The sequence below is a fragment of the Oreochromis aureus genome, linkage group 13, assembly GCF_013358895.1.
Source record: "Oreochromis aureus strain Israel breed Guangdong linkage group 13, ZZ_aureus, whole genome shotgun sequence".
NCBI classification, from domain to species: Eukaryota; Metazoa; Chordata; class Actinopteri; order Cichliformes; family Cichlidae; genus Oreochromis; species Oreochromis aureus.
In genome coordinates this window covers 2,472,444-2,500,061 of record NC_052954.1, presented here as the reverse complement: position 1 = coordinate 2,500,061, position 27,618 = coordinate 2,472,444, and the positions used below count along the sequence as shown (strand labels likewise).

At 43.1% G+C, this 27,618-nt stretch overlaps 2 protein-coding genes across 7 annotated transcripts; one reads left to right on the top strand and one right to left on the bottom strand.

Moving 5' to 3' along the window:
- The first annotated feature begins 939 nt into the window (after window positions 1-939).
- On the top strand, window positions 940-6,468 carry degs1 (delta(4)-desaturase, sphingolipid 1). The gene is made up of 3 exons (XM_031756157.2): window positions 940-1,168; window positions 3,730-4,472; window positions 5,054-6,468. The coding sequence occupies exons 1-3, from the start codon at window positions 1,087-1,089 to the stop codon at window positions 5,198-5,200; spliced, it is 972 nt and encodes a 323-aa protein (XP_031612017.1). The 5' UTR covers window positions 940-1,086; the 3' UTR covers window positions 5,201-6,468.
- Window positions 6,469-7,679: 1,211 nt separating this feature from the next.
- nvl (nuclear VCP like) lies at window positions 7,680-27,592 on the bottom strand. Of its 6 annotated transcripts, none has more exons than XM_031756150.2 (25): window positions 27,128-27,406; window positions 26,609-26,739; window positions 26,073-26,151; window positions 25,648-25,718; window positions 23,109-23,161; window positions 22,707-22,797; window positions 22,566-22,620; window positions 20,995-21,204; window positions 17,658-17,769; window positions 16,249-16,319; window positions 15,950-16,084; window positions 15,679-15,780; window positions 15,224-15,341; window positions 14,930-15,074; window positions 13,939-14,242; window positions 12,613-12,834; window positions 12,256-12,360; window positions 11,798-11,860; window positions 11,375-11,494; window positions 10,567-10,666; window positions 9,862-9,968; window positions 9,560-9,636; window positions 9,247-9,338; window positions 8,537-8,628; window positions 7,680-7,829 (listed from the first exon to the last, which is right to left on the bottom strand). In XM_031756150.2, the coding sequence occupies exons 2-25, from the start codon at window positions 26,737-26,739 to the stop codon at window positions 7,788-7,790; spliced, it is 2,697 nt and encodes an 898-aa protein (XP_031612010.1). In that variant the 5' UTR covers window positions 27,128-27,406; the 3' UTR covers window positions 7,680-7,787. The 6 variants fall into 6 exon arrangements, with proteins under 6 accessions (XP_031612010.1, XP_039477598.1, XP_031612013.1 ...); XM_039621664.1 differs by having other exon boundaries at window positions 26,073-26,148; XM_031756153.2 differs by lacking the exons at window positions 26,609-26,739; window positions 27,128-27,406 and adding an exon at window positions 27,465-27,592.
- Window positions 27,593-27,618: the final 26 nt, after the last annotated feature.

Here is a 27,618-nt window from a genome sequence, read left to right as displayed (position 1 = left end):
CAATAATAAACACAGCTGCAGTGTTTTGGTTCTATAACATTCTTCTGTCATTACTTTATCATGATTTAGGTACAAGAGCTGTTAAGTGTGGATAATTAAATTTTTACTTTATTGACCAACGCTTGAGTTTTGTTTGTTTCCTTAAATGGTGATAGCGGCCTGTCCGTCTCTTTTAGTTGAGCTACTTTAATAAAACTCTTTAATTTAACCATTTTGCCTCCTTGACTCCTTTTTCTGACCCGGACACTTTTTGTTACTTCCCCCTCACCGCCTAGACCCCTCAGGGGAACGTAACAAATAGATCAATGCAATAGCAAATTGTGCCTTGTTCTCAGATCAAGTGGAGAGTGATAGATCAGATGAGGAGGAAGAGAGGCAAAGACTGAGTCACAGGCAGAGCCTAGTTTATTTCCCCCAGTTTAAAAAGAATCTGTTGCCTTATGGTTCCAAGCGCTGTCACCAGCGCTGCATTTTATTATTATCTAAAACACTTGTTTAGTGTTTTGAGATCGTCCTGCCCTCCAGCACTATCAGCAGCAGGAGCAGCAGCAACCGCTCAACAGCAACATTGTACCCATCAGGTTAAACATAGGCTACGTTTGCTTTGCATTGTCCCCGCCTGATGACAGTGATAAAGTATGATGCGATTCCATATTAGATTCTTGATGAATGGGGGTTCAGCCTGGTTGTAGGTGCCACTTTGCAACTTCAAATAAAGTTCTGAAAAAAACAGACTCGTTTTAAGGCTGTTGCTATGTCGGTGCTCAAAGTTAAAAAGTGAACAGTCAGTCATTCAGGTTACGTTCGTACAGTAGACATACAGGGCAAATAAGAGTAACAATAAGCAGTACAATGAAAATAAGAAGGGTCTTAAAACCAGTCTGTCGCTACGTAACAGTGTTCGCTGTTACGTAGCGACAGGCCACCGGGGGCGGAGTCTGTAGCCTGCCGGCTTTTGGGCACGTCAGCGGGCGGGCCATCAAAGACGAAAGGAGGGGAGGCAAAGAAGTTTCTTTTAAAGAAACGACCTTGTGCTATTACTTTTTGGCGAAGTGCGGTAAACTTCTCACTACAGTAGTCACAAAGATGGGAAACCGAGTCGCCCGTGAGGACTACGAATGGGTTTATACGGACCAGCCGCATGCTGACAGGAGAAAAGCGATTTTGGGTGAGCTAGCTTATCCGTTAGCAAATTGCGCATAAATCCATAGTTAACAAAGGTATACCCAAGTTTGGCTTTTGACGATTAACTTTCGTTAAACCGTCTAATTGCACACCCTGACACCATAGAGGCTTAGTTTTTTGATTAGTTTTAAGCAACGGTAAGATGCTAATTAGTTTCAAGCTAACGGTTCCTTATCCACCCGTATATGTTAGCTAACAGACCGACTTTGCTCAATATTTAACCCACGGTGAGAACCACCATCGTTTCCGTTACACAATTTGACATGGACACACGCGCGCGCGCGCACACACACACACACACGCGCACACAAGGAAGTTCCAGCTATTTAGGCCATTCGACCCAACTAATATTATGTGAGGCTAGCAAATGGAGTTCTCGCAGTGGTTATGTGCCACTCCCTAAGTTTCTCTTGGGAAAGCTGCAGTAACGGTTTGACACATAACCGGTGCTCTCGGTGCCTTTCAGGAGTAGTTTGTTGACTTTGGGGGCAGATTTTAAGCGTTAAACGCACACATTATAACACATCCTCGCCCCACACTTGGCATAGTTAAAGCAGTGCAAACAAAAAAAACTTCATTTCAGTGTTAATTTGCAGGCTCGGCAAGGAAAGTATTGCAATTTGACAATAGCTAGTATAAAAACTACAGTATGCTCTGTAAGTGTTGATTTTTGTAAAGTTTGTTCTGTTTCGTAGTTTCAGTGGTATAGCTAATTTCCAAGGAGATTGACTAATTTTTTTAGTTTCAGAGTTCAAACAAAGTTATTGTGACATGAAACTGAAAGACACACAAACTTCTTTTTTTTTTTTTTTGCATTTTAGCTCGAAAACAAAATAATAAGAACCATGATCTCTCTCTCTCCCTCTCTCTCTCTCTCTGCATATATGACGTTTATGGGTCCTGATGGGTGATTCACATTACTAACTATAGGCAGCTGGCTCACATTGAATGATGCTTTTCTTCTGTCAAACACACAAAGCGTTCATTGTGTCAAAGTGCCTTTTTCTCAGAATCAGGTGGTCTGCTTTAGCCACTGGACCAAGACGACGGTGGTCATTGTTTCTTTTGCATTTCTAGTGTCTTTTCACTGAGGAGATGGGCAACACTTAAGTTACCCACAATACTTTAAGTTCACTGAGTTTTTTTTCCCCTTACAGCATTTTAAGTTGTTTTTATGTCTTTGTGATTATATACCTCCAAACTTTGTGAATTGTGCCCCTACTGAAAATTTGCTACTTGATACTATGTAGTTTGTATGTCCATACATGTTACATGTTTGCTTGTAAAGAGCTTAACTATGTAGCCTGTGTGGTCTCAGGTCCCTCCCTCTGAGAGCCATCTTGCTCTAGTAGTGGAGGCAGCATGGTGTGACACAGGATGTGTTGAGACACATCTCTCTGCTGTCCCACGTTTTGTGCAAATATATGTAGCCTGGAGGCCCTGTGGGTTTGCTCTTTTAATCTGAGTGAACCTGAAGTGACTCAACAGCTGTGGCTTGAGTTGCTTATCATCTTGTTTTGACTGAGGTTGTTAGAGTTTGAGTCATTCAAATTTTTAATCCATTTTATTTCTATTGCACCTTTCATTGCAGGTCATTGGAGTTCAGTCGGGTTAAGGTGTGGACTTTCCATTGCAGCACAGAGTTTTAGTTTAGCTTTTATTAGTTTTAGTCTTCTTCAAGTATTTCTATGTTGAGGGCATATGCTGAACGTTGTTGGATTTCAGTCTTGTGGGCTCTAGTAAACTCAATAAACATGTCCATCAAAGCTCCACCAGGCAAGGTGTAATAACATACATTAGCAGACTAAAGCTAAGGAGATCTCTTTGATTTTGTTTAATTTTCACAAAATAATTTCAGTTTGTTTTTTTTCCCCAAAAGCATAGTTTTATTTTAGTCAACTAAGATTTAATTACGTACAATAACCTTTCAAAGGATATTGTTCCAGAAGTCTTGGGGTTTATAAATAGTCTGTCTGTCTTTACATGTTAAACTGGATCTTTTGGATTTTTGAAATGTATCTATCATGTAGATACAAATGTATCATGATTATAAAAACATGACTTTGTGGTATGGGGGTCAAAAGTTTTATGTAAGGACAGGAAGATACAGAGAGAGAATCAACACACAGGTCACTAATTATGGAAAAAATGTGATGCTTTTAATGTAAATGAAACATGTTTAATCACATGAACCTGTGGAAAAGGCCTGAGTGAAACACTGTTTTCAGCAAGTCTCTTAAAGTGTCCTGAAGTGTTTATTATTCTTGAGTCAGCCATTAAGATAAGATGGAAATACTGTTTATGGTAGCAGTTTTAAATGATCGATTAGTAAAATGCAGTAGCATTTTTCAAATTTGATAAGGATACATCTGTTCCAAATTCATAAATAGTCTTAATTCAAGGATATCATTGTCTACAACTTTGTACGAAGAGTGTAAAGTTTAATTAGGAGCGCAGCTTTACCTCGTGAGGCCGGGATTGTCTTCTTTTCAGCATTTGAATGTTGACTGAACTGACTTTGAGTCTCTTGTGTTTATCTTGCAGCCAAATATCCAGAAATCAAAACGCTGATGGGTCCTGACCCGAGGTTGAAATGGATCGTGTGCATGATGGTGGTGATACAGTTTGTAGCTTTCTACCTAGTCAAGGACTTGGACTGGAAATGGGTTCTGTTTTGGACTTATGCATTTGGCAGTTGCATCAACCACTCAATGACCCTTGCTATTCACGAGATCTCCCACAATACAGCATTTGGAAATAATAAAGCCATGTGGAACCGCTACTTTGCCATCTTTGCCAACCTGCCGATCGGCCTGCCCTACTCTGCGTCTTTCAAACGCTATCACCTGGATCATCATCGCTACCTGGGTGGAGATGGGATTGATGTAGATATCCCCACTGATTTTGAAGGCTGGTTTTTCTGCACTCGCTTCCGCAAGTTTATCTGGATTATTCTGCAGCCACTTTTCTATGCTATACGACCCCTTTGCATTAACCCTAAACCCATCACTCAGCTTGAGATGACCAACGTGGCTTTCCAGGTCACCTTTAATGTTCTGCTCTACTGGCTGTGGGGGGCTAAGCCTGTGGTCTACATGTTGGCTGGCTCCATGCTGGGAATGGGCTTGCATCCCATTTCTGGGCACTTCATAGCTGAGCACTATATGTTCCTAAAGGGTCACGAGACCTACTCTTATTATGGCTCTCTCAATTTGCTCACCTTCAATGTGGGTTACCACAATGAGCACCATGACTTCCCCAGCATCCCAGGACGCAGGCTGCCCATGGTGAGTAAAGTTCAGAGACATTGCAGGTTGTTACCCACACATTCTGACCACTGGAGTTAGTTCCCTGCTAATGTCACGTTGTTGTGTACACAGGCGAAGTCAACAGATGGTTTAGGTAGTCGTCCTGAGAGAAAATCCTGCTTGATTTGGAGAAACCGTAACGATTTAGAAACATTCTGCAGCTGAGAACTAGATTTTGTCACATAAAACCTGCCTAAATCCATGATTTGATTTTGTTTAATATTAAAATTATACAGAATGTTATGATTGAATGTTCTCAGGAGAACAATAAAGATCAGAGCTGAATGAGCAGCTTGCCTACTTTTGTGCCCCTCTGTTACCTGAGTTATGAAACAAACTGAAATCAGCATCGATAATCCTAAAGGAACAGGAAATAAGTTATCTGTGAGCAGCAGGCTGTAAACTAGGTCATTTCTTTCAGATGAGTTGATTTCAGCACCACCACCAGTGTAATTTGTGTAGAAACAGTAAAATCATTATGTCTCAAGCATGAAAGAATTTGTATAGCGAGTAAAGAGGAGAAAGTTGTGACGTGTCCAATCCTTGTGTTTTGTTTGCAGGTAAAGGAAATTGCTGCAGAGTATTATACGGACCTGCCTCAGTACACATCTTGGGTGAAGGTCCTATACGACTTTATTATGGATGATACCATAAGCCCATATTCACGAATCAAGAGGAAACTGAAGGGAGAGGTCAAACAGGAGTAACGCCACTGTGGGAACACAGCTGCGTGTCCGCTGTAATGGCAGCCTTTCCACTTTGAAAAAATTAACAGCTTCTGCAGATGAGTGCATTCAACATGTGGACTAAACTGATTAGAGAGATGAAGTGCTGAGTGTGCACAGAACAGGTCTTTGTTTTCCAGGTCCAAAAACGGGTGGTGCTGGGCTTTAATTTGTTGGTGTTGTAGAGCGAGAACAAATATAGGACTGGCTGCACAGAGACCTGATATCTGAACCGCTATGAATCGGTTCAGATATCCGAATAAAGTAAAGCTTCATTCATACTTTCCTGAGTGCTTCTCAAAGTCAGGTGGTGGGGGGCCTGGAGCCTGTCTGCGGATACTGGGGGTAGGGTAACTCCAGGGCAGGTGGCCCGTCCACCCAGGGCTAACACAATGCAGCACTTCTCTCTGACACACCCCTGCTGTTACAAAGAGGCTTCAGAGTCATTCAGACTGGACTTCCTTTTTAACCAAGTGATCTCTGCGGCTTCAGTATCTGCATCCTGTCCCGCCAGTCGAACTATTAGAGTATGAGGTCTTTGTGCAGCCAGCCCCACAGATTCCTCTGCTGAGGTAAAGCGTCACAGCTGGCTGTGCTGTGGTCTGAAGGCACCAAAGCAGCTGGATCCAACTGACTACAAACCAGATGTTTTCTTCCACTTTAGAGCTGAGCAGTATGACAAACACAGTGTATTGAAATTGAACTTCCTTCCATATAAATTGAATTTCTTGTGAGTGATGCATCCATACACATTTAAAGCCAACATAGATGCGATATTTAGACGTTCACATTTTGTGGCCTGTAATGGCTCCCGGCCCCCGGCCCCCAGCCCATCCTCAACAAGATCCAACCTGTGACTGAAAATGTCTGAGCTTGTGACATGCATATGTAACTGATCGCCAGAGCTTTGTTTTCCATGATTGTGATCGTAACCTAATTGATTGCTTCTTGAGAAAGATTTCTTTAAAAGACGAAAGTGTTAAAACAATAAGCTTTACCATATTTTATGTTTTAAGCCTGCACATTTACTTATGTTGAACCCAATGACGTGGACAGTACTGAGGCGACTGTTGTGCTGTTATGAATTCACTGTCGGAGATCTCTGGATGTAAACCACAGAGGAGCGCACTCACTTTTTTGTGCTGTGTGCTTGGAGCAAGCCTGTCACTCCTGTACTGTGCTGTATGTTTCACACTGTTTGTTTCCTCCTTAAAGAGACCAGCATCACATTAAACTCTGTAGAAAACAAATGTCTTGGTCCTTCATGTCCTCCTCTTTCTGTGTGTCAGGTGGCTGCATTCATGCACACTGCTCATGTTAGCCAGTGGTAAACTTGACAGTCTTACTTTACAGCTTATTGAAGGGAAGTAAGAGAATGCACCTTGAACACTTCTATTTATATATATGTATATAAATATAGAAATGGAAAAAAGTGAAGAAAACTAAAAAAATAATACCCACGCAAGTTCGTAAAGCATTTGGTAGTTTTGGCACTTCAGACAGCTCCAAACTAACAAGTTTCCATTTAGAAATGTACTTTGATGTGGGGCGCCGGTTTGGCTCACTGGGATGGGGAGGCGACTGGCCGGCTGGCATGGGTTTTTGTTCCGGCCCACGGCTCTTTGCCCTGTGTCTTCCACTCTCTCTACTTTCCTGTCACTCTTCACTGCATCTATCGAGTGGGGCTGGATAAGGGCCAAAAGGAAATATTTTTAAAAAAGAAATTCCTTTCATGTGGGAAGAGGACTTTGGAGCACTAAACTACAGTCCAGTTGTTTTTCTCCTTGGTCCTGGAAAGATGCTTTTGATGCTGTGGTTCAGGGCTGGCTTGATATCACCTGTGAGACAGTTGTAGCGCCTGGCCCTCTCCTCCCACTGACAGCAGTCTCAATCCACTCCTTCACAAATTCCTGAACCGACACTTTTCCTTCGGTCAGCACTGTTGCTTGAGCACCTTTTGCTGCACTTCCTTCCCAGCCACACCTTCATCAACATGCTTTGATAGAGCACTCAGAAGAGCCAGCCTCCTTAGCAGAGACCTTCTCACATCGTCTTCCATGTGAACCTGGTGCTCAGTGTAATTTGACTCAAACTGAAACCTTTTGAGTTGAAGAACCCCCAGTGTGGGTGTCCTGGGCTGGCACAGTCAGCATTAACCTGACATGTTTTACAGTTTTATGTTGAAATGAATATAGAATGTTTAAAGGCTTCTCTTTTTAATTCATTTGCAAAAAATCCCACCTTTTTCCACAATATGCTAATTTATAGAGATGCAGTAGTAAGTACTCCTCTGCCTTGTAGTAATACAGGCTCTGTGTCAGACGTGCTGCTGCGTTTAGTCGGCACCCAAGCTGTTGCATTTTTAAGCCTCTCAGCTCGTTTTTCACTCTTTCAAAGAGTTTCAAAGACAAAGCAGCAGCTCGTAGGGTCGGTGTGCTCCAGCTGAAAGAACGCATGCAAGTCGCATCTGTCAAACTTTAATAGAAAAGTATTATACCTGTATATACACTACAATGTTATTCAATCATTTGTGAGTGGGGCTGATGCTGATGTTTTCTTGGTCTGGCAGTCATCTGAGGGACTCTCTGAGCTGCTCATATATCCTCTGGTCCTACACAGGGAACACACACACACACACACACACAGAGAGAGAGAGTCAGTGCACGTTTGTGGTTTTCACACAGAAACAAAAGTTGAACAGCTCGTCTCTGTTTCTCTGTCATTCACTCAGTCCACTCTTATTTTTAAATAGTTACCCGCGTAATGTTCACATTAACATTCAGTTTATAGGTTAGTACTGCAGAGTTTTTGTCATGCAGTGTTCAGTGTGAGACGAGTCAGACCGGTTCAGGTAGGTCGTGGGACTGTGACTGAGAGCCAGTTCAGTCTGCTGTGACAAACACTTCTTATCAGCAGCAGGTGGAATGCTGCCAGAGTAATGGACTTGTAATGAGCCAACCAGTACTGGAGTTATGAGGAGACAGAGGAGTGATAGCATAACAACTATGGGGTGTAATAAGACTAGCTGCTGCCTCTCCCTGACCTGCTTTTTTAAACACACACAAACACACACACACACACACACATATATAAATACACAAACAGGCAAATTTTATATAAATAAAAATCATAGGCCACATGGTGTTGTTGATCTGTATGTATGTACTTTAAGACCTAATGATTTTTAAAATATCTATCTATCGTATGTTAACCTTTTTTCACCACTGTACTTGCAGGACACGTCTGTAAATGAGAATTTGGATCCATGTAGATCCTGATTGAAAATACGTTCCCAAAATGTGAGCCATGCTTTATTACCTTTGCGGACACAGACGGTCGGACCTTCCCGAAGGCATCCTCAAAGTTATGCTTGCTCACTCTGATGTCAGCAGCAGACGAATGTGTGTGGCCTGTGTGGAGCATAGAGGTGAACTGAATGGACATGCATGCTTTGAGTGTAATTAACTCGTTTCACGACAACTGTGAATTATGTTTTACCGTTTGGTAGCACAACAATCGTTAGCTGTACTAAAGAGGAAACAGAACTCAATACAAAGAATATTAAATACAGTTGCTATGATTGTTTCTTCTTTAAGTTTATAAATCACTAAAAATAATCTTCAGTGAAAACCTACAGAGGTCTCGGTTGCACCTATCAGGCTAGCTTATTGTTGTTATTTGAGTTGGAATATGGACCATATGAAAGTTTGATATACTGTATACTGTATACAGTATTCTATTGTATATGTTACTGTAGGGTCTTTACAATATTAAGTGCCTTGAGGCAACTGTTGCTGTGATTTGGTGTTATATTAGAGTCCATGCACTAACTAGAGGAAAAGACAATGCAGGTTCATACTCATATGTAAACAGTACAGTCTCATCCTCGCTTCACTGCCAGACCGTAACGTGGTAAAGTAAAACCATGGGAATCTGTTTGGTGACTACCTGCAGACCCACAGGAGGATTACAGCTCCACTTGCATGAGCTAAACACTGTGCAGGCATGCAGAGGACGAGTTAAGTTACCAGGAGATGCAGCCGAGGAACGCTGGGACTTCAGGTAGGTCCTCAGGGCATTAAGAGACGCCTCCCTCACCAATGCAGTCAGGTCAGCTCCACTACGTCAAAACACACACACACACACACACACACACACACACACACACACACACACACACACACACACACACACACACACACACACACACACACACACACACCTTTAGGGTGGATCAGGTTTCACTCTTTTCAGTGCTATTTATGTGTCAGTGCAGTTTGAACACTGCAACCTAAAAAGAAGGCTTTGAAGCCACACTGCTGCTCCTCAGCTCAAACCTACCTGAAGCCATCGCAGCGCTTATCTAGTGCAATCTCTTCAAGGCTGACATCCTGCTCCAACTGAGGTCTGGTCCCTCCCTAAACATGGAGCAGTGAAGTTGATCAACAGCTTTTCTATGATGTCCTTAATCAGCAGTGTGTGGCTGGATATTTTCAGTGTCAGCTAGATTTTAAAATACGGTCATCGGTGCATCAACATAACTGTTTATTATTTTTGTTTCCCCTTTGTTCTCTATTTGATAGTATACAATATATAATGCACACTTTTTCATTTCATCTGAATAAAAACAATCTATTTCCTACTTTAGTGATAGTACGCAGGATAGTGTGGCGGTCTGCTGGTGGTGGCAGACCCACATACAAGGTTTTGTCCAGACGGCCTGGTCTCAGTATAGCAGGGTCGATGATATCTGGTGGTAAAAGTTTTTAGAGTGACACAGAACATTGTAAACATTGTAACAGTAAAAACCTGCCATTTCAAAGTACTATTTTTAACCTAAAACCCCTTCCTGTTCCATGCGTCCTCAGTAAATGTCCTCAGGAAAACCAAGCAGGGAAACTTGCCAGTATGGTCCCATTTTCACAGTCTCCAGTTACTCTAAGGACTCCAGCTACACTATATGAGCAAAAGTCCTCGGCCACACCTGTTACTCTTTGAATTTAGTAGTTTTCAGTCTCATTACCAATGTGTAGAGTCCAGTAGCCATTCATGCAGCTGCCTTTACAAGCCTTTGTGAAAGAATGCGTTATTCTCAAAGGTGGTCCTGTAATACTGTAAGATTTTCTCTTTCCTAGATATTCCACATTCAGCTGATATCTAGTGGAAGCAACAGCATTGCTTAAACACTCTGAAAATTAGAAGCAACTCAGCCAAAAGTGGTCGACATGTACAGCAGTGCACAGCGCTCTGCCTCAGCACAGAAACAGTGAACCAGGAGCTTCACAGCCTGGGTTTCCGTGGCCAAGCAGCTCCTGTAGGTGTGGTGTTATGGTAGTATGTCTCTATACCTGGTCTGTTGGTGGCAGCCATGATGAAGACCTGCCGTCGACTCTCCAAGCCGTCCATCTCTGTAAGCAGCTGGTTGACGACCCGCACACTGGCTCCTGACTGAACACAAAGACAGTTCACGCCTGCTGTGGGGGGGTGGTTGGTGTATTACCCAGTGGTTGGTTTTTTTGATTTTCTCCCCCTTTTTCTTCCTGCCTCTCAGTGCTGGCATTGGCAACCATAATAACAGAAATTCATAGATAAATACATAAAAGTCATATGATTGTTGGGTTTTTCTCTGTATTTATTATTGTGCTATCTACTGTACAATATAAAGCGCCTTGAGGCGACTTTTGTTGTGATTTGGCGCTATATAAATAAAATTGAATTGAATTGAATTGAATTGAAAAGGAAAGAAGATGAGCCTATAGAGAGCCTGTCATATAAAAGCATACATGTTGATGATAGTGCATTCAGAGTTACCAGATACGACGGGTAATAAAAACTAAGTGCTTGTCCTGGTTGGTGCAGCACTGGATACTGTTGACCACGGTGTGTTACTACAGAGAGACACACTGGCTATTAAAGGAAACGGCCTGCTTGGTTTGAATCACATCTATCTGACAGATATGTAAATGGGGAGTCTTTTTAACCACAAAAAAGTTACTCATGGAGTTCCACAGGGCTTTATGTGCCAGCCCTGCTACAGTTAGCAGTTTATAGTTTAAATCAAATCACACTTTCCTCAAAACGCCAGCAAAACAGTCCATCAACCTTCCAGGGAATAAAGCAGCTTTACAAACTGACATGCCAATATTATGATCTCACCTCATGGCCTGAGCGGCGTGGACACAGTGCGTCGATCTCATCAAAGAAGATGACACAAGGAGCAGAGTTGCGTCCTCTTTGGAAGACCTGTCTGACAGCCCGCTCACTCTCTCCCACATACTGCAAACACAGAGTACAAGTCAGTTCTGATCGAGCCACGCTGAGGTCAACACAGACAACATTGTTACTGTGAGCATAACTTATTTCTCCAACTCTTTGCTTTCATTCAGCACGGTTATAAAGAAATCAACAGAAATGAGGAAAAGGTCGTGAAAGAGAATCCAAATATGCAGATGAGCTACAGGCGTGTGTGGCTGGTGGTTGAGGACAAACCCTCAGAGGCATGTCTCTTGGCTCTGCTATGATTCTCCATAACAATGCTGAGCCCAGCACAGCAGCATGCTCTCCAGCTCAGTGACTAACCATGTTGAGCAGCTCTGGTCCTTTGACAGAGATGAAGTTGAGGCCTGACTCGTTGGCCACGGCCTATCAGGAAAGAGAATAGAAGCATTCAGTGAGACACGCTGAGAAAATGAGCAGCATGACAGAGCTAGCCATAGGCCTTATGCTAAGTTAAGTGTGTTTGTCCAAACTCCACAGGGGCGTGTGACTGATCCTGATCACTGACAGTGATCCTACTTCATCCTCAGAAACAGACCGAATGTCCTGATTTATATCATATTAAAGTTACATATAAAATAAATAAATGATAATCGGTTTGGCCTGAACATGTTTAAGATTCATCATTGTGCAGCTTTATGAAAAACTTGAAACCATGCTCCCAACACCACGCCATCTTTTTCTGTCCACTCAGATTTTCAGAACTATGCTGTGCTATGAAAACAGCTGATGCTCATGTATGTGTTGGTGGGCGGGAGAACCTTGGCCAGCAGGGTTTTTCCACATCCTGGAGGTCCAGCCAGCAGCACCCCAGACGGTGCACTCAGCCCCAGAGCTCTGAACTGCTCTGGAGAACGCACTGGAGCCTGCGCGCACACACACACACACACACACACACACACACACACACACACACACAGCTGTGTTATCTGTACTAACACTGATCAGAAAAGAGTGAACCAGCTCAAACACCAAACACAGGCAGCCATTGAGCAACTGTGGATAATGTCAGAGAGACGCAGTAACAGAGGAACAGAGGAAATCAGTATAATAAAAGACTATAAAAAAGGGTCATGGTTTATTCTTAAATTAAAAATGCTGAGAATCCAAATGTTTACCAGTATGGCCATGGTGAGCTCCTCTCGGACATCCTGCAGCGCTCCCACATCTTCCCAGGTGACGTCAGGCACTGTGGCAAATCCTTCCCTCTTAGCTGAGGGCTGCACACTAGCCAGAGAGAGCTGGAAATCTGTCATGAGAATGCAAAGGCCAGCTAGCTGCTCCTCTGATAGGGTCTCTGTGCTCTTCAGCAGGCACAGCACGCTCCACAGCTCCCCCTGCTGGACGCAGCACAAAACACGTCAGGGCAACACAGAGGCAGGAAATCCTGTGAGTCGTTTTGCATTCGAAATGGAATAGATTGAGTCTGGCATCTCAGAGTTCACGGCTCCATAAAAACATGAAACAGAAACGGGGCAGTGATGCGTACACATGCTGTGGTTGAAGCAGCACCAACATATTTAGTGAAGATAAGAACTTCAATGCCTGCCACGCTGAAGGTGTGTCTGGTATGTGATATGAGCCATATAGCTGTGTATGCCACTCGCCTCAGTTTGGCTCTAAGCAGTTCTGTTAGCTCGAGTCATCAAAACATGAGCAGTGATGACAGGTTTAACAGCACCTGCAATTCAATTCAATTCAATTCAATTTTATTTATATAGCGCCAAATCACAACAAAAGTCGCCTCAAGGCGCTTTATATTGTACAGTAGATAGCACAATAATAAATACAGAGAAAAACCCAACAATCATATGACCCCCTATGAGCAAGCACTTTGGCGACAGTGGGAAGGAAAAACTCCCTTTTAACAGGAAGAAACCTCCGGCAGAACCAGGCTCAGGGAGGGGCGGGGCCATCTGCTGTGATTGGTTGGGGTGAAGAAGGAAAACAGGATAAAGACATGCTGTGGAAGAGAGACAGAGATTAATAACAGATATGATTCGATGCAGAGAGGTCTATTAACACATAGTGAGTGGCTGGAAAGGAAAAACTCAATGCATCATGGGAATCCCCGGCAGCCTACGTCTATTGCAGCATAACTAAGGGAGGATTCAGGGTCACCTGGTCCAGCCCTAACTATATGCTTTAGCAAAAAGGAAAGTTTGAAGCCTAATCTTGAAAGTAGAGATAGTGTCTGTCTCCCGAATCCAAACTGGAAGCTGGTTCCACAGAAGAGGGGCCTGAAAACTGAAGGCTCTGCCTCCCATTCTACTTTTAAATACTCTAGCAGGCATCTGTCACTGAGCTCTGTTATACAAACACTGATAAGAGGCTTATAAGAAAAACAATTAAGACTGTTTCAAGCAACAAGTCTGTAGTCCTCATTATTTAAGAACGATCATCGTACTGAGTAACATTTGAGACCGTCCCGGAGCTCCTCATACCTGCTGATGATTCTGTCCCAGCTCCTCCTGAGGGACGGGGTTGGTGTCGGTTGCTTGTTGTTGTTCGGACGGGACGTCTGTCAAAGTCGGAGCTCCGCTTGCTAACGGTTCTTTAGCAGATGTCTGGCTTTGGCTGTGTGGAGGCCCCCTCATTTCCAGCAGCACCCTGTTTACAGCACTCATGGCAGCTTCGCGGCACAACGCCATGAGGTCAGCACCCACGTAGCCTGGGGTGAGTCGGGCCAGCTGCTGGTAATCAAAGTCCTCTGGCAGCTTCAGCTTTCGACATAACGTCCTCAAGATCCTGGGAGAGTACCAAACAAGTTATATTTTCAAACTGTCTAATCATGAGCCGAGCGAGAGACTGCTGTGGTAAATAGCCAAAACCCAAAAGTGCCAACAATCCCTGCTTCACAAACAGGTCACGGTTCTGATCGTCCACCTGCCCAACAGGTCTCAGCATCCTGTGAGCATCTCACCGACATCTGTGATGGATATGTTACTCAAATCACCATATCCTTTCCTTCAGTATCACCTCATCTTTCTTCTGACATTTGAATAAACACTCCTCTTCACCTCCTGAGCTGCCACAGAACTAGCAGCAGAACTGGAGTTTGTGGTGTGATTCAGTTCTGCTCTGCTTTCCACAGATGTCGCACGTATGCTTCCATGTTTTTCCAGGAAGAAACAGGTCAGCATACGCAGCGTGCTTATTAAAGAAACCTCGCTTCACCTTCCTGATTTGTTGTTAGCTAATATCTGCCAAAAACCAGGCTGCCTGTGATTTGTTCACATCACTCTTAAATACCCAACAGCCTCTGTGACAGAGAGAACCTCAAGTAGGGAAGGTGTTGTTCCTTTAATTTGTCACCCATTCCCACCCCTGATGGCCTTTGGCTACCAGTCAATAAAGTACAAAAGGTCAACTTGAAATGTTGACACAAAGTACAACTAAAATAGGAATTTGTCCCTCTAGTTGTGTGTAGCTGACCTGAGACGTGCCGCTTCATCTGGGATACCCATGCAGATCTCTCTGTCGAAGCGGCCGGCTCTGCGGAGGGCGGGGTCCAGGGAGTCTGGTCTGTTGGTGGCACCGATGACCAGGACCTGAGCCGTAACTGCCAGACTATTCAGATCTGTCAGGCAGAATGCAAAAAAACGTGACGGTGCTAACGAAACCCGAGCTGTCGTGTTAATGAACATGGGCGTTCCGGTGCGACGACCCTGATAAGTGCTTATGTCTGTGAGTCTGCTTGTATTTCCACAAGAGAATTACATGTCTTACCATCCATGCAGGTTAGCAGCTGGGCTACAATCCTCCTCTCCATATCTTTAGAGGCCACCTCTCTTTTAGGGGTGATGGCATCTATCTCATCTATGAACAGGATACACGGAGCTGAACTCTGCAAGGGAAGAAGAGAAATTACATTCACTTTATATTGTTACAGTCATGCCATAGTCCTCATGCTTATTCATGCATCGACCTGATCTCTATACATGTTTTTTAACTGAAACCACATTCAAAGAGGACTTTCTACGACACCATAACAAGTCTTACCGGCCAACCTGCAGCTCTATGAAACCAGCAACTAAACTTAGAGCATTGCTGCAGCTTTGAGGATCAGTTACATTTGACTATCTGACTGTCAATGACCAGCACATTGCTAAAATAGGCTCAGGAGCAAGCCGGACACTTCTGGAACGACTGAAAGTAAAAAGGGAAAAAAAAGCAGTATTAACCACAGCGAGGTCAAACAGCTCCCTGAGCTTCTGTTCAGACTCCCCAGACACTCCAGACACCAGCTCTGGAGCAGAAACCTTCAACATGGGCAGGTGCATCTCCTGAAACACACAGTCACAGCTTATATAAGTACACAACACCTTCATGGACGTCACCCATACTCAGACCATGTTAGAGAAGTAGCAGCACTTAGTTGCCAAAACTGTTATGAAACCAGGCTGAAAGGATGCCGAGGCGCATCCCTCTCTCTCTCTCTCACCCAGCACTCACCCCAGCCACAGCCTGGGCCAGCAGGGTCTTTCCACAACCAGGTGGTCCGTGCAGCAGAAAGCCCCTCGGAGGAACCATTCCCAGCTGCTGGTACACCTCTGGGTGTCGCATGTGTATGAGCAGCTTACACACTTCCTGCAGAAATGTTTTTTATAAGAATGAGTTTAAACTACAACAAAGCTAGACAATTTAATAATTTAAGCCGCGCTGTGCAGGATTTGGATTACTTACAGTAACACACTTTAATCAAAGAAGCTAATGTTAGCTACAGACAAGGCAGCAAAGACGATGGTACTAACCACTAATGTCTCTTCATTTCCTCCAACATCTTCAAACTTCAAAGTGGGATAGTGCAGCTCAGGCAACTTTGCTACAGAATCAATCACAGAGAAAATGACTGCAAAGAAACAGATGCTGACAACCACTGCAGTGAAGTGTGGTAACTTATAATAACAGACTTTTACAAACTGTAACTGAAGTGAAACACATGCCTGGTTCATATAATTATAAATAAGGGGTCAAAAAAATGTTTACATACAAGTTTTTCCTCAAGGCTAGTAATGTTGTGGGGGTGGAGCTGAACCCTTTTAAAGTATATCATCTAAGATATGTTGTACCTTAGCTCCCACCCACTCCACGAGGTGCCAGGAGCATGCTCAGTGAGGGACTGAGATTACCCAAAATGCATCTCTGAACAACACAGGAAATTATTCCTGCTGTGGATGTCTCCCTTTACAATCGCTCCATCTAATGCACAGTAAACAGTGCAGTAGTTGTTGGGTTTCCTCTACAGAGAAAATGTAGTTTTGCAGTTTGATAAGAGGAGCACCTGCGTTATATACTGGGATACTGTACTTATAATTTTGGCTATTTTGTTATATTTTGTATCTTCGTGATATATTTTATTATCTAAATTTAGTTTAGTCGCTTACTGTTCTTAACGTCTTGAAGCAACTGTGATCACAAAGCTCATTACTGTCCTAAGATGCAGGACAACATGTGACAGTCTTCATCATGTCTGTGACACTCGTCAGGAAGGAAGTGTTTCACACCTAAAGCCGTCATTTTACTGAAGGTAAACTTGTTCTATTAAACAAAGTCTCAGCAGCTGCTGACGTTTGGATAGTTTTGGCTAACAGCTCCTTGTTAAAAAAACAAACAAAAAACAACAACTTTGTTGGTTGGAAAATGCTATTTCATGTCTTTCAAATTCCTTTTTTTTTTATAGATTTGACCTAAGAAAGGAAACAAATGATGTGTATTTGTGACAGGGTGCTGGTAACAAAGTGTCTGAAGACAATTTAAAATTGGTTCTTTGCCAAGTTGTTTGTTATGTGTAGCCACAAAACTGGCTGGTTGTTGTTTTAATTGAATGATTCATCGCTCAGTGGCTTGATGACATCGACCGGCACAAGGACTGACTGAGTTTAAAGCAGTCAATGTGGCTTCTTGGACGCAAAATATAAAGAAATGAGGGATGACTCGAAAATTTTGTACAGTACGAAACAATTTCATAGTATATAGACACAGTAGAAGAAACAACAATAAAAATTCTTCAAAATGGAAAACAATTATTAGTTGAAGTCCTAAAGGCAATGCCAAGCAAGCTGTGTGAGGATTTTATAAGGAGGCAAAAGGAAACCAAAAAAAAACAGTAATCAAGAATGTAGCTTACATAATCACACTGACAAACTACACAAAGTGGTACCTTTCTTGTTCAGCATGTGTGTCTCAGTAGTTTCAGGACTTCTTTCAGCAGTCTTTGTCCTTTTTTTGGACTTCTTGCGAGACCTGTCCCCCTCCAGAATGGACACGTCTGTCTGTTTGTGACAAATAAGGAGACCATGTAAAGTGAACATAGAACATAAATACTGATTGTTATGATTCAGTGTTATGGATATTTTTTGTACTGTGTTTTTTTGGTCTGCCACACCAGAGGGTGGCATAGTTTGTGTCCTGTGTTATTGCTGCTATGTGAGTTCCAGGTGGAGGCTGACCATTGGTGGAGGACTGGGAGAGGCCGGCTATAAATGAGGACCCTTCTCAACTGAAACGCCCCCGCCTACTTCCTGTTCCCAACGAACTGTGCATGTGGCTGCGTGTGAATTTGTATTCTGGAAGCTTTTTCCGTGTTGTAAATAGTGTTGTATATAGATGTAAATAGTTGTCAATATTTAATTTTACTCAGTAGCTGTAGGGGTGAGAAGCCATTTTTCTTTGGGAACCTTTTCTCCTGTTTTTGGTTAGGGAGGCAGGTAAGACACCTGTAATTTTCTTTTGGGGTTTTCGGTGAAGGTAAGCCAGCTGCATTTCATTTCTAGAGTTTTTTGGTTTGTTGTTTTGGCCATGCTCACCCTGACGCCCGCTACCTTTTGGGCCTTAATAAACTGACTGGCTGTTGTGAAATCCGTGGCAGTTGTCTTTTTGGTTCGTCTTCCTTGAGAGCAGGGAGTGTGGGGGCAGTTCTCCTTATTTTTATTTTCCTTATGTTGCATGCCGGGTTTCCCTGGGCTGGGGTGTAACATGATCAAAATACCATCTCTTTTTGCATATCTGTCACAGTTACATGTTTCATGTCATCAAATGTTAATATCAGACAAAGACTTAACTGCGGACTTCATCTATTAATGGAAAAAAAGCTATCCAAATCTGTGTGAAAAAGTAATTGCCCCCCTTGTGAATTAACTGTGTCCAATCACAGCTCAGTTTCACTGCCCACACCCAGGCCTACCGTCAGACATGTTCAAGAAATCAACTAAATGTTAGGTCATTTCTTATCAAGTCGTTTATTTGACAAAATTAAGTAGACTAAGAGAGCTAAAAAAAGAAACACGTCATTACGATCTAAAGAACCTGCTGGAAAACAAAACACTGACATGTCTGGAAAGGACGGATAAGGACCCATTTCTAAGGCTGGGACTCCAGAAAACCATTAACCAAGGGGAAGAAAACAGTGGAGAGCTCCAAGGTGAAAACCATTGCTGACCAAAAGCAACACAAAGACTGGAAGCTCGAGTCACGTTACATATGAGATCAAACTAACACAGCATTCCACGGTGGTGGTGTGATGGGCTGGGCCTGCTTCAAGCAGCAAATGACCTGGATAGTCCATAAATTTGCCTCTCTACCAGAAAATCTTGAAGGAGAATGTCAGGCCATCAGTTTATGGCCTGACAAAAGCAGGAAAATAACCCAACACACAGCATCATGTGCAGCTCTGAGTGGCTCAAAGAAGCAACGAACAAAGTCGGGCCTAAATCCAATTGAGATGCTTTGGTATGACCTTAAACAGGCCGTTGGTGCTGGAAAGTGCTCCAGTGTGGCTGAACTAAAACAATTCTGCAAGGAAGAGTGGGTCCAAGCTTCACCACAGAGATGTGAAAGACTCACTGCCAATGCTTGATGGCAGTTCTTGCAGCCAAGGCTGGAACAACCAGCTGTTAGTTTTAGGGGCAATTACTTTTCCACACATGACCAGGTAGGTTTGGATAACGTCTTTCCCTCAATGGATGAAACAAACTTTTAAAATGTGTAACTCAGGTTATCTTTGATTTTAACATTTATTTGGTGATCTGAAACCTTTAAGTGTGACAAATATGTCACACTATGTCACAGACTTACAGACTGGGAGCAGCCAGTCTGTAAGTCTCCTTGGGTTCGATACTAGCACCAAATTGCTCTCTGATGGAGTATGAATGTACTTCCATACAGAAAGAAAAAAGTGAAGGAGGCGTGTTGTATAAAGCCCTTTGAGTGCTCAGGTAGAGAGAAAAGCACCATAAAGGAAGCAGTGCATATACCGTCTAACAATGACTTCTATCATTGCTGGCACGATCGGGGGATCGCTTGCTTCTTGTCTTCGACCCATTTTCTCCTCTTTTCTGTGAATCTTTTTCACACCACCTTTGATTAGACACTTTATTTTTACCTGAGCCACAGTGACTGTCTCAGGGGAAACGATGTTCAGAATCACTATTATATCATGTATGTATTTATCCATTTACTTGGTCTTCACTCCCGTGGAAAGCTGCTGTTGGAAAGTTGTGCCTTCTTCGTCCTTGGACCTCAGACACTATTATTTCATTTTCTCCTTGTTTCTTGCCTTAGATGTGAAAGCTTCTCTCTTACAACATCACCACTGCTTTCTCCACTTCACTTGGAGGTAAACACGTTTCCTTCAAGAGGAAAATTGGAGTGGGCAGTATGGAGATATTGCCCCGCAAACTGTATGAGATTGTTTAGAACCAACGGCCTCGTGCAATTCTGATTTACTAACTTACACATGGTGCTGAGGACAAAATAGGCCAGAATCCACGTTTCATAAATGCAACGATGATTTTGCATGCAAACTAATGTTTTGCGCAGGGTAAGAACAATTCCACGTGAATATTAGTAAATCAGGCCTGACATCCTTTGGGCGAGGAGAACAAAGAGCGGCACGTTTGGAGAAAACCAAGCACAGCATATCAGCACAATGGCAGAGCTGCCACACCTTGATAAATGGTATTTAAGTAATACTTTTCTGCTCCATGTGAGGACTCAAACCACTTTCTAGTATGAGCCTCATTCACATACTTTTTCTATGCTTAAGCACTTCAATATAACATTCACACTTCAGTGAAAGCACTGGCACAACGTAGAATTCAGTGAGGACCAAGAATAGCTCCAGAGTGGGGAGCCGGGGATGAACCCAGTCAGAGCTGGACCTCAGCCTGATTGAAATGCTGGACCTTAAGAGAATCGTGCATAAATTATAGTTTGCTGCCTGCAAACCTCCATGAACTGAAGCAGAGTAGTTCAAAATTCCTCCACAGTGACGTGAGAGACCGATACTGACAGAGACTGAAATCATCCAGAGAAACCTGACAGGGTGTACTGTCTCTTAGCACAACCAGCACATTTTCTTATTGAAGCCAAACAACTTGCAATACTGACTGTGATGCAATTCCAAGCACCAAAGAGCACAACCAGATCACATCTTAATGCTTATCACACGACGCTTACTACGGTTCATCTGTGCAGACATATCCTCCACAGTTACATACATTTACTGGCTGTTTAGTCGGGTCGTCTTCACAAAGGTCGATGACGGTGCTGCTCTTCTCAGGAGCTCTATCAATAAACCAGCCTCCTTTGGAAACCAGGGTCGCTGAAGTTGAAGGCGGCGGAGGAGTGGCTGTGCCACGAGGACTGCTGGTAGCAGCGTTCCCTTTCCGGTACAGAGACGATAGAGAGCTGTTCATGTGGTTTGTGGGCTGTGGCAGGGAGAAAAAGGTTCACATTAGAAGATTAGTGCTAAACCACACACACACTGCCCCAAGAAGTTGATTCTGTTCATCTGGACGTTTTCAGTGAGAGAAACGTTTCGTCACTAAACCAGGTGACTTCTTCAGTCTCAGCTGACTGCAGGTTTCCAACCTTATAAACAGGACATTTGCACAGTGACTGACACTAGCATCACTGACTAACAATGGGCTGCGAGGTCAGTTTCTTGATCATTAAATGTAAATTGTCATGACCATTGGTCAACAACCACTGATCAAAGACCATTGAACTATTGTTTCATCTGCCTCCATAATGACATCTCAGTAAAATCCAGGGTGTTCTGGATGTGGTGTTCAGAGCTGCAGCAGGTTGAGGTTGAAACCAAAAACTTGGAGATGTTATAGGTGACCGAGTTACAGACAATCGGTCTTAAAGGTGCACCCTGTTAATGTGTCTTTGGTAAACCATACAGCCTTGGTGTAGCTTCCACTGGGTAAAGCTTTTGGTATGAGGTCCGGTCAATAGCATCGTCTTGTTCTAACTGCTTCAGACAGTCCATCTCCCTCTTCCTGTAACCACTTCCTGGGTCTTCTTTCAGGGGCTCATAAGTATTTCTCATGATAGTATTTCTGGTTTGTGCACCTACCCTTGACAGGATGGATGATAATGTTGTTGTCATTACTAAGTGATGTGAGTGCCTTCCTCTCCTCCATGCAGATGTTGGATGCTGGGTGCTTTGCATTGCTGAGACAAGCTGGATGTTTTTCTCCACTTTTTGGTGAGTTGTCTGTTAGACAAATTTTTCACCCACTTGTCCTCATTGTGGCATCCTTCTTGCTGCTGAGGACACTCTCTGTATTTTGCTGGTGTTTCTGACCCACAACAAGTGGATTAAACTTCCTGTGTTGCCTGGACTTTGGTGTGCTAGACGAGCCTTCACAGTGAATTCAAACACTTTTTGAAGAGTACTCTCATCTAGAATGATCTCTATTAATTTTAGCATGTCAAAGGTTAAATTTGTCTCGCCCGTTCACTGAGCAGCTGGTTCTGGAGCATTTTTGTTGCTGGGAGGCCCTTAAATGAAGATTTCATTTGCAGACTTTTAGGAGTAATCCTGCTTTGTCTGCATCTGAATCTCAGGTGCAGCCATCAATCGTGCTCCTTGCTCGTGCTCATGTACTAGCTTTAGGCAGTCTTTGCTAAAGTCGGTTAAAATTCTGTTCAGAGAAAAGAATCAACTTTTTGGGATTTCCTTACCAGGATGACTGAGCATGCATCCACACATACACACAGGTTAAAGTGCGACAAACACACTTTCACCAAGTTTCAACCGTCACTAATCAGTGCTTACAACGTTCTCATTACTGTCAGAAGCCTCCTCTGAGCTGCTGCTACCGCTCTCGTCACTGTAAACACAGGTTTATAGCACATTAGTTACACATTTAAAGAGCAGGAGGAAAGCAGAGGAGGCCAAGAAGCAGAGGGTCCTCACCCAGTGTCACGGTGGCTGTGCTTGGCTCTCTTAGCCAGGTGTTTGCTCTCCAGGTCGTTCAGCCCAGAATCCTTAATGACTGCTTCATACACTAGAAAAGCCAATACATGTCAAACAGAGTGTACAATCATTAGGCTGTAACAGACTTACACAAGCTGGAGAGGTCATTTGGGCTTTTCTCATTTCGCTGCATGACCAGACTTTTCCTATGATGGAAAACCTGAATGATCCTGTCTGTTTTTCATTAAAAAGGAATTCATTGTGCAGTTTAATATGATCATCCTTAACCAGCCTACTGCTACGGTGGAATAATTCATCCTTCTTGTTCAATATCAATCAAGAATTGTCCAAACAGGCAGAATCACACAGACCCTGCTGCTGCAGCTGCAGCGTCTCTCTTACCTTTCTCTACCTGGATCCTGAACGCTGTCTTGTTTCTTCTGCCATAGTCCATCCTAAAGACACAATAAATTCATATCACCAGGACCAAAGCGGTGGAAGCACTGAGCACTGATTTTCATAATCGGAGTCGCCTAAGGCCGATACTAATTCAGATTTATGTTCATTTTCAGTTCTATCCCAGCCGTCCTTCACCTCATGCATGTAAAAAGTAAAGGGAAAGGAAATTTAATTAAAAAGCGTTGAAGCTAATTAATATGACTGACTACCAGACACAGGAAAGAAAACTGATTCACGCTTTCTGTGACAATAAACAATGCACTAATGATCAGATGTTTCTTCATTGATTTTCTCAACCCAAAGATGGAGTTTCCAGCATCTTTGTGCACCTTGTTCTGCTCTCCTTAGTGAGCTCAGTGATGTGAAAGAGGAAGTACAACTCCTTTCAGTAGTAAGGTTTTCAGGGCATGATAAAAAAAACAAAAACAATCTGGTCTTTACCAAGTCTGAAAATGAAATAAAGAACCACATGTCATATTTTCTTTTTAACAACAATGAAGCCCAACGCAGATGCAGCGAATGGGAAAAAAGCACGCCCAACACTCTCACAGGAACGAGGAAGGTCAGCAGCAATGATCTTACTGCTGGTGCTGCCCATCAGTCTGACAAAGGTTACAAGTTCATTTCAAACACATGCCTGCAAAGCTCAGTGAACAAAACTTCGTCCACAATGATGACAGAATGATGGAGAACACCTTTAGCTTACTGCTGCTGAAGGAACTCCAACGAGCTCCTTATGAGTACTGACTCCACTTTAAGGCCCACTCAGGACAGATTTGTCAAACTGACAAGTCCAATGACTGTATGTGTCACTGTTATCATTGTCTATAAAAATTAGAGATGGCACGATACCACTTTTTTATGTCTGATACCGATATCATAAATTTGGATATCTGCCGATACCGATATGAATCCGATATTGTGTTTTTTAATCAATAAAACTGTTTTCTTAATATCTTGCTGCATTTTGTATAAGTTCATACTCAAGTTTAAGTAAACAACAACACTAAAGCTATTCTGTTATACCTGTATGTACAAAATACACTGCACCCAAAATATTTCATAGTTCAGCAACACTGATCAATCTAATAAACTTAAACCTACTCCATCCTCCCTATTCTGGTATTTTAAAGAGTACTTAGCAGAAATATTAAGCAACCTAACTAATAGGGTTGCAAACTCCCAACAAAAAAAATAGGAACCACCCCACCCTCCACCTCATGATGCTTAATCGATGTAATCAACTTTAATTTGATGCAGGGTGAAAAAAAAGCACAGAAATAAATTATTTTTCAAGAATAATTAAATAGATTCAACATCTTTCTTCAACAGAATTGCAGAATTCACAGATGGTATCTTCCCAAAGGAAAAAGTACTATAGCTTACTAGGGTATATTAGACTTAACAGTTACTATATGCAGTAATGGACTTCTATACATTTTACATCAGATTAAAACTTTGGGTGTAAGATTCAGATAATTATTTATTAAAAGCGAGACATTTTAAATGAGAATAAGAAAGAAAAGTATGTCTTTGTGCCCCCTTTTCCCTGTTCATGCCCTATCGGCCCCCCTGGCTGCACTTTGCTAGATCCGCCCCTGCACAGTTACCAGCCGTCAGCTGCCTAGAAAAGGATCCTGGTGTAGAAAGTAATATTAAATAAATTCTAACAACAGCTTATCAAGCTTAAACGTGCTGCTGTTGTTCAGCCGCTGGTTTCCTCTTTCTGGTGCAAAGTGGGCCAAAAACAAAGAAGAGAGACGGACTCGCGACAGAAAAGCCGATCAGCTGATCATTGATCAGTTTCACGATTGAAGTAGCAGCAGGAAGGTGAGGGAGAGAGAGGCAGTCGCTCCATATATCGGTTGTTAAGCTTAACATGGGAACACTTTACAAACATTCAGAGATGAACTTACACACTTGCTTTACTTCTCTCTGGGATAACTTCCTCGGAGATGAAATGCTGGTTTGGTAGCGAGGCTACAAATACACACAGCCGCTCTATCATGTGAGGCACACTGCTCCAACGTGCTACGGTTATGAGCCGAGTTACGCCGTGTCGCAGGTTTTGTGAGGTGCTTTTTTGATATTTAATGGATCGGATTACATTTTTTATTTCTCGCCGATATCCGATCCAGTAATTTAGGTCAGTATCGGACCGATACCGATACGTAATATCGGATCGGTCCATCTCTAATAAAAATGACTCATAAATTTGGGATATTAGCCAACCTCACAGATGCAGGTCTGCAGTGTGATGCATTAATGCTCCACAAGTAAAACCATGTCAGTCAGTCAGTCAGTCATTAAATACAGTTGATTTAACACAGACAAAGAAAAGTCAACATGCAGTGGCAGAGAGCTCTCCGTTTTACACCACCACATATCTCAGTGTGTGGCGCTTCACTGTAACCAGCCGTGCCCATCTCGGCTTTGTGGAACAAGCTCGAGTGTTTTGTTTGAGCCAGAACAAATCACTTGCCTGTACAGTTTCTGAAGGTCCAGGGCCATGGCTGACAGATCCACATACTCACTGCTGCTGGAGGCCAGATACTGAAAACACAGTTTAACATTAATGTGACCAAAGTCGTGGACACAAGGAAAAACACAAGGAAACATCATGAAATACACACGCTGGCATTATATTTATGGAACATCAATAGTTTTGACACCCTGATGATGGCCACACAGCATGAAGCAGTGCCAGGGTTATCCCTCTCTCTCTCTCTCACACACACACACACACACACACACACACACACACACACAGCAGATACTCAAAGAACTTATGCAACACAAATGATGACATCATTAATTGTTTAGCGGCTTGGTTTCATTACTATGTAATCTGATTACTTTGTACTGGTCTTGGTGACACTGGTACGCAGACTGAGGAGAGACACATACCTGCTCAACTCTTTGTCTGAGCCGACCGTCCTGCCACCCGCCGCCGTGGCCCTTCATGTCTGTGGCTTCTCTGCACCTGCTGCAGGACACACCCTCAGCTTTAGTAACCACGGTAACCACAGTGTCATTTTACACTCACTTTTGCGGTTTTACAACAGAAAAACACTGTGTCCAGCTTTCTGTGACAACTTACAACCATTTTCTCCCACAGCGCCTTCACTAGCCTCGTATTAAATGATCATACAACACATTTATACCTAACTTCATCTTGTTATTTTTCCAAAAACGCAACCAATAAAAGAGTCACACTCACAGAGCCAGAGACAAACCCATTCAGCTCCTCGCGGCACCACTAATAACACCAGTGTTATTATCTGTTTGTTCATTCATTGGTTTTAGTTAGGAGCCTCATTTCTCTAATTTCTTTATTTTGACATTTTTCCACACAGTTTACAGCTGAAATCAGATTTTTCATTAAGCAGTAAACAAAAAAGGTCTAAAGGTGAGTGTGTGTTAGCTCTGGGACAGACTGTGACCTGTTATCATTTCTGCTCCTCATGTCTTTGCTCCCACTGCCTGTCACCAGGAAACCAGCCCGAGCACCTTCACCACCGTCAAGCATGTCCCGATGCTCGAAAGGAAATGCCAGAAAGTGGCTTCTGTTCATCTGCGCGTTTTCAGAGGGAGAAACGTTTCATCTCATCTCAATGATTTCTTGATTCAGATAAGATAAGATAAGATAAGATCAGATAACCTTTATTAGTCCCACACGTGGGAAATTTGTTTTGTCACAGCAGGAAGTGGACAGTGCAAAAGTTATGAAGCAAAAGTTGATCAGAAGATGATCAGAATCGACTCTGTGACACTAAAATTCATCAGGCAGGGACGACTATAAAGACGGCTATAAAACAAGAGCTGTGACTGTGGGCACAGCTCTACGTCCACGGATGTGTTTTTAAGCAGTAACGTATGAAAGAGGCACGGCACGGACACAGGTGTAGCGGACCAAACAAAAGTCCCGTGGGCTAAACAGCTCCTGCAAAAACGTGACTCACGATGAAGGTAGTGGAGGGCGCTCCTGTTCACAGGGTGTGCTTTAACGAGGCGATGTCCGGTTTTATACCAGCTGGACGGCATTAAAACGCAACTCCGTTACCGTGCGGTCACTCACACGCGGCTTTTTCAGGCACGGGGAAACAGCCTTCCCATCAACACGAGCACAACACAGTTATCCCGGAAACGAAAATGATTACATCCGGGTGATCATTTTCAAAATAAAACACAACCTTTCTTGAGATTTGGGAAACATCAAAACACACCGGTACGTTTTCCGATGTAGTTTGAAAAGCTCGAAATATGAATTTGTAATAAAGAAAGTGAGTTGAGCGTTACTTCAGCACTCCCGACACTGAACAAGTCCTTGTATCAGTGAGAAACAGCAGTCCAAACCGTGTGGTTCCTGGAAACTGAAGTGTGAGACAGTAGTCGGCGGGCTCGGTGGCTCCCAGCCTGCCGCTCTGTGCCGTACACGGCGTGAGGAGGAGCC